The 15,146-nt window shown below is 42.9% G+C and overlaps 1 protein-coding gene and 1 long non-coding RNA gene across 2 annotated transcripts; one reads left to right on the forward strand and one right to left on the reverse strand.

Moving 5' to 3' along the window:
- Nucleotides 1–671: 671 nt before the first annotated feature.
- Nucleotides 672–13,802, reverse strand: Idi2l2 (isopentenyl-diphosphate delta isomerase 2 like 2). Its single transcript, XM_039096457.2, has 4 exons — nucleotides 13,661–13,802; nucleotides 12,572–12,664; nucleotides 12,113–12,243; nucleotides 672–1,814 (listed from the first exon to the last, which is right to left on the reverse strand). The coding sequence occupies exons 1-4, from the start codon at nucleotides 13,800–13,802 to the stop codon at nucleotides 1,497–1,499; spliced, it is 684 nt and encodes a 227-aa protein (XP_038952385.1). The 3' UTR covers nucleotides 672–1,496.
- LOC102552003 (uncharacterized) lies at nucleotides 12,729–14,907 on the forward strand. Its single transcript, XR_005495894.2, has 2 exons — nucleotides 12,729–12,992; nucleotides 13,690–14,907. It is a non-coding gene; the product is annotated as an uncharacterized LOC102552003 (long non-coding RNA).
- Nucleotides 14,908–15,146: the final 239 nt, after the last annotated feature.

Here is a 15,146-nt window from a genome sequence, read left to right on the forward strand (position 1 = left end):
AAACAAACAAACAAACAAACAAACAAACAGAGGTTAGACAAAATGAAATGAAATTGCTTTACAGATACAGGGTTTAATTTAGCAAGATGTAAAATGTAAGCAAAGGTTGTTGGGGGTACCTGGAAGAGAATGGGGGACAAGAGACTCGAAGAAAGATGCCAAGACAAGAGTCTGATCAAGGCGACAATTATATTTTTCCCAAAGCTGAATTTATACCATAACATGAGTAACAGAGGGAGCGGGGGGAAGTGTGAAACGTTTATGTAGGCCAAGGACACAGTATTCGTGTGGTCAGGGAGTCGGCTGATGTTGACAGGATGTCAGAAAGGTCACAGGTTTGTCATATTATTAGTCAGCAGGAGAGCTTTATCGTATCATTCATCCTGACCACAGATTTGTATTAGTCCTCTGCAGCTCGCTGGGGATTCTCCATGAACCCAGTCATACTTAATTCTAACCATAATAATAGCATCAACAATGGAGGGCTTCAAGGGCATCACTCCTAACAGTAAAATCCGTATTATTTTTTTCATAAATGGTGTTCTCTCCTCCATAAGAAAATCGAAACAGCTGGCTAGAGACTTGAGTTCAAAGTGTTCTTTTGAGGACATCAAAACACTTTGTCAAATCAACTACTTTTAAAAATTATATTTATTTAAATGACTGTTCACTCATTTACCCAACTGATTTGAGTTTGACTGCGTGACTGTGTTCTATACAAATAGTTAGCATAGCAGTGAAGACAGAGGCTCCCAGCGGACAGGTTATCTATCCAGTGGCTGCAAGTCAGAGCAGGATACAAGTTAAGTATTAGCTAGGTACTCTAGTCTTGCCAAATTTGGGTGCTTAACAGATTATTCTGGATTTAATGTTCTTACGGTTTCCTCCACACAAAGCCTCAGGCCTTTGAGAGGACTGGCATGCCCGCCATTCAAGGGCTGCCTCAGGTGGTTGTGTAACTTCAGTTCTTACAGCGTTGACATCGGCTCTATCTTTAGGGGTTCCTCTCTTCTTTAGTTCCTCTGTTTCTAATTTGGGGAAAACAATACATTTCTTTCCCACACCGAGGCAGTTGAAAATAAAGAAATGAAGCAACTGGGGGAAAAAAGGCAAGAAACCACGGGATGGGATTGGTTGTTGGTAGCATGTTTGCGCGCTGTACGTGAAGCTGCAGGTTCAGCCTCCAGCACCGAGCAGGCATACTGGTGTGTGCCTGGAATCCAAGGGCCAGGGGAGGTGGAGGCAGGAGGATCAGAAATTCAGTCATCCTTGGCTACACGAGAAGTTTGAGGCTGGTCTGGGATACATAGCTCTGTGTCAAGAAAGAAAAGAAAAGAAGATTCAGAGTTAATGATAATGATTTTTGGCTTTCTGGAAAAGAAGAGTCCTTTCCCTGTTTTGGTCCGGGTGCATAGCTAACATCTGAGCTGTGGGTCTGCCCTGAGCTCAGTGCTGAACTGGGGCATCCTCACAGCCAGTGTTTTATTTCCGGTTCCTCATACTCTGTATATCTTGTCAAGCTCTATGAACCGGGTCGCTTCATCTAAGTAAGGCCACCATGCATACAGGAACTGCTCCACGACGAATCTCAGCCAGGGGGTCACTTGGACTTCACCCCGGGCCCCCCTTTCTAGAAGCTCTTCCAGTTCTTCTCGAGTCAGGTAGCTGAAGCTACTGACTTCACTCGGATCTGGACAGATCTTGACGTCTTTCTTGATAAGCAGAAGGTAACAAACTTCGTGTTCTCCCCAGACTGCATCAGATTTTGCCTTATAATGATACCTTTTCATAAACACGATGTCCTCTAGAGAAACCTGTGATGGAAATTGATACAATGAGAACAAATCTGGTGTAAAATGCAGAATACGTGGAGAAATAAAAGCAAATATATGTGTTCTCAAGAGAGATTAACAACTTTGTTTAGTAGTTGGTAATTGATTAAAGCTTAATTTGGTTGACTGATCTGTTCATTTTTTTGTGATTGTAATATATTTTATAAATGATGGATTTTTTTACAGTATATTCACACACGTGTAAAATATACTTTACACACACACACCCTTTAACACCTCTTGCCTCTTTTTTTACTTCTTGTTGTTACCCTCTTTCCTAACCATCAATCTTCTGTTTTCACCATAAACACACTCACAGACACACACAGAGACAAACACACGTACACACAGACAGACACACAGATAAACACACAAACATACAAATCTAGATTCTGTTTATGAAATAAAATGTGATAATTGTCTTTCTTAGTCTTGTTTTGTATGGTGTGATGATAACACACATAAATTAATGATAAAATAAATTTTAAAATATTTTTAAAAGAATATATTACACACACATATCCCCCACATTTGTTTTAAATAATATCAACCTTTTACACATCCAATCCAGTCTACTTCTAGAATTTGGCTGCTGTGACTACTGTCCCAAGAAACATACACATGTATCTTTGTTGTATGTGTACAAGGACTCCTATGGGCCTGTGTACATGAGCTATAGGACCAGCTCAAATGGAAGTCTTTTTTTTCTTTAACAAGCAGCAACATCTTGTTTGGCATTTCAATGTAGTTAGGGTAATTATTAGGGTAATGGTTATGATGTTTAAGTTTCACTCCATGCCCTTTAATATACATTAAAGATAAAAGACCCGTATGAACTCCAGACATGAAGGGGAGAGGTATACTTCCACAGCACTCTTTGCCATTTTTCTTAGAAGTTTTCAGATGTGCCATAGGGCATGGCATGAGCTTGCATCATCTCTAGGCATTTTCTTTGGTACTCACGACACAACACTGGTGTAAAAAGAAGGGAAACAGGGGCTGCTAAATAGAGCTCGTGCTTGCTTTATTTCTCATGGGAACACAGGGGCCCCCACACTGATACTGGAGAAGATGATGCTTGGCAACTGCTTGGCATAGACAGCTATAGAATAACCCAAACATCTATGTCTCTTTCTTCTAGCTCATATTGAGGTGCAGATATGGAAGAGGAAGCTATCGAGAGGCCCCGCGCCAGCCTGAAGGACTGCTATTTAAATACAGTTCTTCAGCCTACTACTGTGTCTTGATTTTGCCAATAATTATTTCATTAAAACTTTGGAAGGCCCGGCCCGCAGCAGCTCTCTGCTCCCGGACCCTGTGAGAGAGAGACCCAACCGCCTGGTCAGGTGGGCACTCCTGAGGCTGCAGAGCAGAAGAGACCACCAACACTGCCCACCCCTGCCCACATCCCTGGCCCAAGAGGAAACTGTATAAGGCCTCTGGGCTCCCGTGGGGGAGGGCCCAGGAGCAGCAGGACCCCTGCCTGAGACACCGCCGGAACCTGAAGGAAACAGACCGGTAAACAGTTCTCTGCACCCAAATCCCGTGGGAGGGAGAGCTAAACCATCAGAGAGGCAGACAAGCCTGGGAAACCAGAAGAGACTGCTCCCTGCACACACATCTCAGACGCCAGAGGAAAAAGCCAAAGACCATCTGGAACCCTGGTGCACTGAAGTTCCCGGAAGGGGCGGCACAGGTCTTCCTGGTTGCTGCTGCCGCAGAGAGCCCGTGGGCAGCACCCCACGAGCGAACTTGAGCCTCGGGACCACAGGTAAGACCAACTTTTCTGCTGCAAGAAAGCTGCCTGATGAGCTTGGGACACACGGAAGCAGAATTCCTCTAGGACCGGGCACGTTCTGTGTTTACCAGAAGTCCCACACCCACGGATCCCGGCCCGCAGCAGCTCTCTGCTCCCAGACCCGGTGAGAGAGAGACCCAACCGCCTGGTCAGGTGGGCACTCCTGAGGCTGCAGAGCGGTAGAGACCACCAACACTGCCCACCCCTGCCCACATCCCTGGCCCAAGAGGAAACTGTATAAGGCCTCTGGGCTCCCGTGGGGGAGGGCCCAGAAGCGGCAGGACCCCTGCCTGAGACACTGCCGGAACCTGAAGGAAACAGACCGGATAAACAGTTCTCTGCACCCAAATCCCATGGGAGGGAGAGCTAAACCTTCAGAGAGGCAGACAAGCCTGGGAAACCAGAAGAGACTGCTCTCTGTACATACATCTCGGATGCCAGAGGAAAACACCAAAGGCCATCTGGAACCCTGGTGCACTGAAGCTCCTGGAAGGGGCGGCACAGGTATTCCTGGTTGCTGCCGCCGCAGAGAGCCCGTGGGCAGCACCCCACGAGCGAACTTGAGCCTCGGGACCACAGGTAAGACCAACTTTTCTGCTGCAAGAAAGCTGCCTGGTGAACTCAAGACACAGGCCCACAGGAACAGCTGAAGACCTGTAGAGAGGAAAAACTACACGCCCGAAAGCAGAACACTCTGTCCCCATAACTGACTGAAAGAGAGGAAAACAGGTCTACAGCACTCCTGACACACAGGCTTATAGGACAGTCTAGCCACTGTCAGAAATAGCAGAACAAAGTAACACTAGAGATAATCTGATGGCGAGAGGCAAGCGCAGGAACCCAAGCAACAGAAACCAAGACTACTTGGCATCATCGGAGCCCAATTCTCCCACCAAAACAAACATGGAATATCCAAACACACCAGAAAAGCAAGATTTAGTTTCAAAATCATATTTGATCATGATGCTGGAGGACTTCAAGAAAGACGTGAAGAACTACCTTAGGGAAACACAGGAAAACATTAATAAACAAGTAGAAGCCTACAGAGAGGAATCGCAAAAATCCCTGAAAGAATTCCAGGAAAACACAATCAAACAGTTGAAGGAATTAAAAATGGAAATAGAAGCAATCAAGAAAGAACACATGGAAACAACCCTGGATATAGAAAACCAAAAGAAGAGACAAGGAGCTGTAGATACAAGCTTCACCAACTGAATACAAGAGATGGAAGAGAGAATCTCAGGAGCAGAAGATTCCATAGAAATCATTGACTCAACTGTCAAAGATAATGTAAAGCGGAAAAAGCTACTGGTCCAAAACATACAGGAAATCCAGGACTCAATGAGTAGATCAAACCTAAGGATAATAGGTTTAGAAGAGAGTGAAGACTCCCAGCTCAAAGGACCAGTAAATATCTTCAACAAAATCATAGAAGAAAACTTCCCTAACCTAAAAAAAGAGATACCCATAGGCATACCAGAAGCCTACAGAACTCCAAATAGATTGGACCAGAAAAGAACACCTCCCGTCACATAATAGTCAAAACACCAAACGCACAAAATAAAGAAAGAATATTAAAAGCAGTAAGGGAAAAAGGTCAAGTAACATATAAAGGCAGACCTATCAGAATCACACCAGACTTCTCGCCAGAAACTATGAAGGCCAGAAGATCCTGGACTGATGTCATACAGACCCTAAGAGAACACAAGTGCCAGCCCAGGTTACTGTATGCTGCAAAACTCTCAATTAACATAGATGGAGAAACCAAGATATTCCATGACAAAACCAAATTTACACAATATCTTTCTACAAATCCAGCACTACAAAGGATAATAAATGGTAAAGCCCAACATAAGGAGGAAAGCTACACCCAAGAAGAAGCAAGAAACTAATCATCTTGGCAACAAAACAAAGAGAATGAAAGCACACAAACATAACCTCACATCCAAATATGAATATAACGGGAAGCAATAATCACTATTCCTTAATATCTCTCAACATCAATGGCCTCAACTCCCCAATAAAAAGAAATAGATTAACAAACTGGATACGCAACGAGGACCCTGCATTCTGCTGCCTACAGGAAACATACCTCAGAGACAAAAACAGACATTAGCTCAGAGTGAAAGGCTGGAAAACAACTTTCCAAGCAAATGGTCAGAAGAAGCAAGCTGGAGTAGCTATTCTAATATCAAATAAAATCAATTTTCAATTAAAAGTCATCAAAAAAGATAAGGAAGGACACTTCATATTCATCAAAGGAAAATTCCACCAAGATGAACTCTCAATCCTAAATATCTATGCCCCAAATACAAGGGCACCTACATATGTAAAAGAAACCTTTCTAAAACTCAAAACACACATTGCACCTCACACAATAATAGTGGGAGATTTCAACACCCCACTCTTATCAATGGACAGATCATGGAAACAGAAATTGAACAGAGATGTAGACAGACTAAGAGAAGTCATGAGCCAAATGGACTTAACGGATATTTATAGAACATTCTATCCTAAAGCAAAAGGATATACCTTCTTCTCAGCTCCTCATGGTACTTTCTCCAAAATTGACCATATAATTGGTCAAAAAACGGGCCTCAACAGGTACAGAAAGATAGAAATAATCCCATGCGTGCTCTCGGACCACCACGGCCTAAAACTGGTCTTCAATAACAATCAAGGAAGAATGCCCACATATACTTGGAAATTGAACAATGCTCTACTCAATGATAACCTGGTCAAGGAAGAAATAAAGAAAGAAATTAAAAACTTTTTAGAATTTAATGAAAATGAAGGTACAACATACCCAAACTTATGGGACACAATGAAAGCTGTGCTAAGAGGAAAACTCATAGCGCTGAGTGCCTGCAGAAAGAAACAGGAAAGAGCATATGTCAGCAGCTTGACAGCACACCTAAAAGCTCTAGAACAAAAAGAAGCAAATACACCCAGGAGGAGTAGAAGGCAGGAAATAATCAAACTCAGAGCTGAAATCAAGCAAGTAGAAACAAAAAGGACCATAGAAAGAATCAACAGAACCAAAAGTTGGTTCTTTGAGAAAATCAACAAGATAGATAAACCCTTAGCCAGACTAACGAGAGGACACAGAGAGTGCGTCCAAATTAACAAAATCAGAAATGAAAAGGGAGACATAACTACAGATTCAGAGGAAATTCAAAAAATCATCAGATCTTACTATAAAAACCTATATTCAACAAAACTTGAAAATCTACAGGAAATGGACAATTTCCTAGACAGATACCAGGTACCGAAGTTAAATCAGGAACAGATAAACCAGTTAAACAACCCCATAACTCCTAAGGAAATAGAAGCAGTCATTAAAGGTCTCCCAACCAAAAAGAGCCCAGGTACAGACGGGTTTAGTGCAGAATTCTACCAAACCTTCAGAGAAGACCTCATACCAATATTATCCAAACTATTCCACAAAATTGAAACAGATGGATCACTACCGAATACCTTCTACGAAGCCACAATTATTCTTATACCTAAACCACACAAAGACAGAACAAAGAAAGAGAACTTCAGACCAATTTCCCTTATGAATATCGACGCAAAAATACTCAACAAAATTCTGGCAAACCGAATCCAAGATCACATCAAAACAATCATCCACCATGACCAAGTAGGCTTCATCCCAGGCATGCAGGGATGGTTTAATATACGGAAAACCATCAAAGTGATCCATTATATAAACAAACTGAAAGAACAAAACCACATGATCATTTCATTAGACGCTGAGAAAGCATTTGACAAAATTCAACACCCCTTCATGATAAAAGTACTGGAAAGAATAGGAATTCAAGGCCCATACCTGAACATAGTAAAAGCCATATACAGCAAACCAGTTGCTAACATTAAACTAAATGGGGAGAAACTTGAAGGAATCTCACTAAAATCAGGGACTAGACAAGGCTGCCCACTCTCTCCCTACTTATTCAATATAGTTCTTGAAGTTCTAGCCAGAGCAATCAGACAACAAAAGGAGGTCAAGTGGATACAGATCGGAAAAGAAGAAGTCAAAATATCACTGTTTGCAGATGATATGATAGTATATTTAAGTGATCCCAAAAGTTCCACCAGAGAACTACTAAAGCTGATAAACAACTTCAGCAAAGTGGCTGGGTATAAAATTAACTCAAATAAATCAGTAGCCTTCCTCTACACAAAAGAGAAACAAGCCGAGAAAGAAATTAGGGAAACGACACCCTTCATAATAGACCCAAATAATATAAAGTACCTCGGTGTGACTTTAACCAAGCAAGTAAAAGATCTGTACAATAAGAACTTCAAGACACTGAGGAAAGAAATTGAAGAAGACCTCAGAAGATGGAAAGATCTCCCATGCTCATGGATGGGCAGGATTAATATAGTAAAAATGGCCATTTTACCAAAAGCAATCTACAGATTCAATGCAATCCCCATCAAAATACCAATCCAATTCTTCAAAAAGTTAGACAGAACAATTTGCAAATTCATCTGGAATAACAAAAAACCCAGGATAGCTAAAGCTATCCTCAACAATAAAAGGACTTCAGGGGGAATCACTATCCCTGAACTCAAGCAGTATTACAGAGCAATAGTGATAAAAACTGCATGGTATTGGTACAGAGACAGACAGATAGACCAATGGAATAGAATTGAAGACCCAGAAATGAACCCACACACCTATGGTCACTTGATTTTTGACAAAGGAGCCAAAGCCATCCAATGGAAAAAAGATAGCATTTTCAGCAAATGGTGCTGGTTCAACTGGAGGTCAACATGTAGAAGAATGCAGATCGATCCATGCTTATCACCCTGTACAAAGCTTAAGTCCAAGTGGATCAAGGACCTCCACATCAAACCAGACACACTCAAACTAATAGAAGAAAAACTAGGGAAGCATCTGGAACACATGGGCACTGGAAAAAATTTCCTGAACAAAACACCAATGGCTTATGCTCTAAGATCAAGAATCGACAAATGGGATCTCATAAAACTGCAAAGCTTCTGTAAGGCAAAGGACACTGTGGTTAGGACAAAACAACAACCAACAGATTGGGAAAAGATCTTTACCAATCCTACAACAGATAGAGGCCTTATATCCAAAATATACAAAGAACTCAAGAAGTTAGACCGCAGGGAATCAAATAACCCTATTAAAAAATGGGGTTCAGAGCTAAACAAAGAATTCACAGCTGAGGAATGCCGAATGGCTGAGAAACACCTAAAGAAATGTTCAACATCTTTAGTCATACGGGAAATGCAAATCAAAACAACCCTGAGATTTCACCTCACACCAGTGAGAATGGCTAAGATCAAAAACTCAGGTGACAGCAGATGCTGGCGAGGATGTGGAGAAAGAGGAACACTCCTCCATTGTTGGTGGGATTGCAGACTGGTAAAACCATTCTGGAAATCAGTCTGGAGGTTCCTCAGAAAATTGGACATTGAACTGCCTGAGGATCCAGCTATACCTCTCTTGGGCATATACCCAAAAGATGCCTCAACATATAAAAGAGACACGTGCTCCACTATGTTCATCGCAGCCTTATTTATAATAGCCAGAAACTGGAAAGAACCCAGATGCCCTTCAACAGAGGAATGGATACAGAAAATGTGGTACATCTACACAATGGAATATTACTCAGCTATCAAAAACAACGAGTTTATGAAATTCGTAGGCAAATGGTTGGAACTGGAAAATATCATCCTGAGTGAGCTAACCCAATCACAGAAAGACATACATGGTATGCACTCATTGATAAGTGGGTATTAGCCCAAATGCTTGAATTACCCTAGATCCCTAGAACAAACGAAACTCAAGACAGATGATCAAAATGTGAATGCTTCACTCCTTCTTTAAATGAGGAAAAAGAATACCCTTGGCAGGGAAGGGAGAGGCAAAGATTAAAACAGAGACTGAAGGAACACCCATTCAGAGCCTGCCCCACATGTGGCCCATACATATACAGCCACCCAATTAGACAAGATGGATGAAGCAAAGAAGTGCAGACCGACAGGAGCCCGATGTAGATCGCTCCTGAGAGACACAGCCAGAATACAGCAAATACAGAGGCGAATGCCAGCAGCAAACCACTGAACTGAGAATAGGACCCCCGTTGAAGGAATCAGAGAAAGAACTGGAAGAGCTTGAAGGGGCTCGAGACCCCAAAAGTACAACAATGTCAACAACCAGAGCTTCCAGGGACTAAGCCACTACCTAAAGGCTATACATGGACTGACCCTGGACTCTGACCCCATAGGTAGCAATGAATATCCTAGTAAGAGCACCAGTGGAAGGGGAAGCCCTGGGTCCTGCTAAGACTGAACCCCCAGTGAACTAGACTATGGGGGGAGGGCGGCAATGGGGGGAGGGTTGGGAGGGGAACACCCATAAGGAAGGGGAGGGGGGAGGGGGATATTTGCCCGGAAACCGGGAAAGGGAATAACACTTGAAATGTATATAAGAAATACTCAAGTTAATAAAAAAAAAACTTTGGAAGACATCATCAATAGATTTAATTGGTGACAGAGCTGTTTAATCTGTCCTCCTCTGCCTTCTCTATCCTTGCTGACTTCTTTAGCCAGTTGTCGCAGCTCGTGGCAAGTGCTTCATGCACTTTGCAAACAAACTTGAGTCCTCAGAAATTTACAAAGGACTCAGAGGCCTTATCTAGAGCACTGGTAAAATGTTGATCGACATTCAGTTGTGTTGATACGTTGGACAAATTTACCACTTACTTCCAAAAGTCATTTTCCAAGTAGTGTTGGCGTGTTTTCCATAATCGCTCCCAGGCCCTCGTTGTGGATGAGAGTCCTCTTTTCCTGAGTCATTATGCGGTAAACCAGTAGACACAGCATGGTGTAAGTCATACATGTTTGCCATGTCATGTTTCTCTTGGCAAGTAATATGGCATTCCGCATGCAGGAACTGTAAGGGGCCTGCTGTTGTCCGTTGGGGATACTCATGATCACTTTAGTATACGAACTTATATGGATTTTCAACACTGAAATTCTTTATCTTTTAGTCCACCTAGAACCTTTTTCCTATGTGGTGATAATTTGATTTTTTTTAATAAACATGAAGTTTCTTGCTTGCAATAACCCCCTGTTCAGTTGGAAAGGGAGACTCCAAGATTCCCTAAAAAAAAACTTTAAGAGAAAAAAGTCCCTTAAACTCTTCAGCGTGAGCCAAGGAGTCAATAACCCTGTGGATTTCTGTCTGGTTTCGGTCTTCTCCACCACAGTCATTTTGATTTCTTGGAGCAGCTCTGGGAAAGGGTGGTTTGAAGGAGTTAAACCATGGATTGGTGCCGCGTGTCTAACCTTGGCTCTGCTCTTTCTGCCAAATCAGCTTCTGTCAATTTATCCTTTTTACTAAACTGGGTAATGACACACCTATTTAAGCAATCCCTTTAATCTTAACCTGGCTACTACTGTCTGCCTAGGATTCGTTTCTCAGACTCCAGGATGCTCTTGTACCAATGTACAACATGATTTCCAAAACAAAACCAGACAAACCACCTTGTACCTTTGTAAACTCTTTCTCTACGAAGTTCAGGGTAGACCACGCATAAAGCCCAGGTAAGAGTTGGTCATTCCACATTGCTCTCTTGACATATTCTAACACGATGGCTTCGGTCAGTTGGGCTTTTATTCCATGTCTCATTGAAATCTACCACTTTTGGTTCCAAAGACATTGTACTAGTGTGGAAACCTTATAGTTTTTTTGTAGGTCCAAAGTCAAGGATGAAGTCAAAGTCCAGAGGTGGGAGTAGCTTCTCACATAGCAAGAGATAATAAGTATTTCCTATAGAAGTCTTCATTCTATTTTTTTTGAGGAGTTTCCATGCTGATTTCCATGGTGGATACACTAGTTTACACCCCACTAGCAGAATAAGAGGGCTTCTTTCTTTCTAACCACATCTCTGTCAGCATTTGCCATTCTTCCCAAGAAGCCATTTTTGATAGTAATAAGACAGAACCTCAGTGTATTTCAGTTCTTCAGTTATATTTCCCCCAAGGACAAAGAACGTTACAGACTTACGGGCTGTTCGCACTTGTGTTATGAACTCGGGTTCACTCATTTGTCCATTTGCTGTTGAGAGTGTTGGCTAATTTTTTCCTATACCTTAATTTAGATAACTAAATCTTAGTTAGACCCATTGAAATGGCCTGTATCCTTTAAAGAAGAAACTATTCCACCCCTTATTTCAGAGATCACCATGCAAGCTCAGCAGTTTTCTGTGGAAAATATCTATCCCCTCTCAAGCCCCTGCTCCAGTGGATAAATGAAGGGATGTGCACAGCCAATCCTAGACATTCTTTTCAGTGCATATTTTGGGAAACCTCAGGGTTTTCCCAAAAGCCATATTCCTCAGTAGACTTGACCTAGCTTAGATATTGAATTCCCCAAGCCCCACCACGTCTTTCTCACAGCCCCAGGTGAGCTGAGGCCAGGGGGCACAGACATGGGTACCTGGTCCTGGGGGATGCCCAGCTCAGCCTGCAGCCGTCTCAGGGCTGCCTTCTTCACTCCCAAGGCGTCTTTCTCCTCCATTTCTTCAGGATTACTCAGTGGATGACTACAACAGGAATCGGTATAGTACCCTGTAGAGAATACACATGAGAAACAATATTCTTATTTGTCCCTGGAGATACAATAGTTGCAACAGAACTGCAGCCCTCACAGGATCATCAAGGCATGAGAGAGGAGAGAAGGAAGGGAGTCAGGGTCCTTGCTTCCAGGGCTGTGGTGTTCTTAGTTGAAAAACTAAGTGTTAGTTGAAATTCCTGGACAGATCACACCAAGCCAGCACAGTTCTCCCTTTGGGAGGGGAAGAAGCGAGGAAGAAAAAGAGAGAAGAGAGAGTTGTGTTGGAGATTCCACTGAATCAAATCGCGTAGGCCTGTTCTTGTTAAGCCACTGTGAACCTACCAGGGAAGGTAAGCTTCGTGTCTGCTCGGCGCTGAATCAGAACTTTCTTCTCTGAGTTGAACAAAGCAACACTGAAGGCTCGGTGCAGCAGCCCTGAAAAGGCAAAGGTCCTCGTGTGCGCATGCGTGACAGACTTGTGACGGTTGCCTGCATCCTGTCTTCAATCCCCATGTTTCCAAAGAGACCTAGATGCTTCTAGCAGTTGCATGCTTCATAGGACCAAGGTTTCATACCATCTAGTTATTAAAAGTTATTTGACAAACTTGTGAGGGAAAACCAGATCTAGATGCTAGCGAAGCAAAATCCGCACACAAAGATTTTATTCAGGATTATTGTAACTGGGACAAAAGAGACCTCGGTATAGATTTGGGACCAACTCTGAGCATCAAATGGACACTTAAAGTCAAGTGACAGAGTGGAGGTGAGGGGAAATGTCTAAATGGGAAGAAAGACAAGGAAAAAGGAGAGTTGGGAGAAATTGGTACGTTCAGCTGGCCTTGGAGATCCATGAAGTTTTGAGGCAGAGGTAGGCAGGTCTCTGTGAGTTTCAGGTCTGCCTGTAATTCCTAGCACGTTTCAGACCAGCTAGGACTGCACTATGAGACTCTGTCTCAGAACAAACAAATAACACCTACATAATCCAATACCCCCTGTGATAGGGCTTGAAAACACGATTGAGGTTCAGGATGGGGAATTCTTTTTGATCCTCACAGGATTCTTATCCCATAAGATTTTAGAGGGAAGTGCGCAGCTGCCTATAAGGTTCAGAATTCTGATAGTGGATGGTTTTAACAGACAATCCTCTGTCCAAGTCAGCTCCCCATTTTAATCTTTGCCTCTTTATCAAATAAAAAGGGAGAGGAGGAGAAAGGGAGGGAAGAGGGAACGAATGGAGAGGGAGTGAGAAGAAGAGAGAAGGAGACAGAAGGATAGGGAGAGGAAGAGGGAGAGGGAGAGGAAGAAGAAGGAGAGGCAGAGGGAGAGGAAGAAGAGGGAGAGGGAGAGGGAGAGGGAGAGGGAGAGGGAGAGGGAGAGGGAGAGGGAGAGGGAGAGGGAGAAACTATTGCACAGTAGACAAAACAAAACTACCTTTCTCAATGTTTTTATTCTGATGGCAGTTCCTCTCAGTGTCTGCACCAATGACCTTATCGTTTTCATCAACAACAATCATCATCTCATCTAAACGCTCCAGCTGGTGTTTATCGATCCAGTCAACAGTGACATCAGACATGTCTACTAGCTGTGATCCGACCTGTGTAAAAGAGTAGCACCATCTACTGTTTTGCTATTTGTTATCAGACACCTCCAAGGTCATCACACACCTTCATCCCTCAATGACAAAAAACACTATCTACGGACGCAATAGTGCTGTTAGGTACCAACAGGGCATGTGTGTTTCCACTTGTATATTTCTGTAGAGAACCTCTTGATGACTTTCTGAGTGAGAACATAGCCCTCAAGTTCCCTTGAGTCTTTTCAAAGATGACCCAAAGGTAAATCTCCACAAAATGAATGAATACCGAGGAAAAGTACATGTAATGCTGTTTGTGACATATTTCAAAATGAAGGCCTGGCGGTTGGAACAGACCTGGAGACATTCTATATAGTCTTTCCAGAAAGTCATGTTCACCCATAGAAAGGCTAGTGTCTCCCTCTTAGTGTCTGTCTTAGTTAGGGTTTTACTGCTGTGAACAGACACCATGACCAAGGCAAGTCTTGTAAGGACAACATTTAATTGGGGCTGCCTTACAGGTTCAGAGGTTCAGTCCATTATCATCAAGGTGGGAGCACGGCAGCATCCAGGCAGGCATGGTGCAGGAGGAGCTGAGAGCTCTTCATCTTCATCTGAAGATGCTAGCAGGATACTAGATTCCAGGCAGCTAGGATGAGGGTCTTAAAACCCACACCCACAGTGACACACCTGTAACAGGACCTCACCTCCTAATAGTGCTGCTCCCTCGCCCGAGCATATACAAACCTTGACAGTGTCCAGATGGATTTTCTAAGAACATATTGTCAGTAACAATTGTTTTGACCAAGTGTTTCTATTTTCTTTCCCCTCTTGTTTGTGAGTCCAAGACAGTTTTTCTATGTAATCCAAGTTGGGATCAATTTAATTCATTAGCCTTCTGCAAAAGCCTCCTAAGGATCGGTAAGATTGGCACGGGTCCCTATGCCCGGCTTTTGCCCTCTTTAAAGAAATATGAAGAGGGAGGGTAAATACAGTCAATTCCTTATGTAGGTATAGAAAATGTCAGAGTGAGACCCATTATTGTGTACAGCAAACGTATGTTAGTAAGAGAAGCAAACAGTCACATTAAAGACTTTGTAATTCACTTCTGCTGTCCATCCTCATCCTCTTATTTCCCTACAAAATCATTGTCTCGGGGAAGAGGCTGCTTAGCTAGATCTCAGAGCATGGAATGGAGCAAAAATCCAAGAGGGGTGGGGAGGAAGAATTTAAAAAGTATATTGACGACTTCCTCAACAAAGGACTTTCTAGAGTGAAAGATACTAATCACTCCTGGCTATTGGAAATTGTAGCGGTGATGTCCATGCTGACCTGGGACCTTCG

The sequence above is a fragment of the Rattus norvegicus genome, chromosome 17 (assembly GCF_036323735.1).
Source record: "Rattus norvegicus strain BN/NHsdMcwi chromosome 17, GRCr8, whole genome shotgun sequence".
Taxonomy (NCBI): Eukaryota; Metazoa; Chordata; class Mammalia; order Rodentia; family Muridae; genus Rattus; species Rattus norvegicus.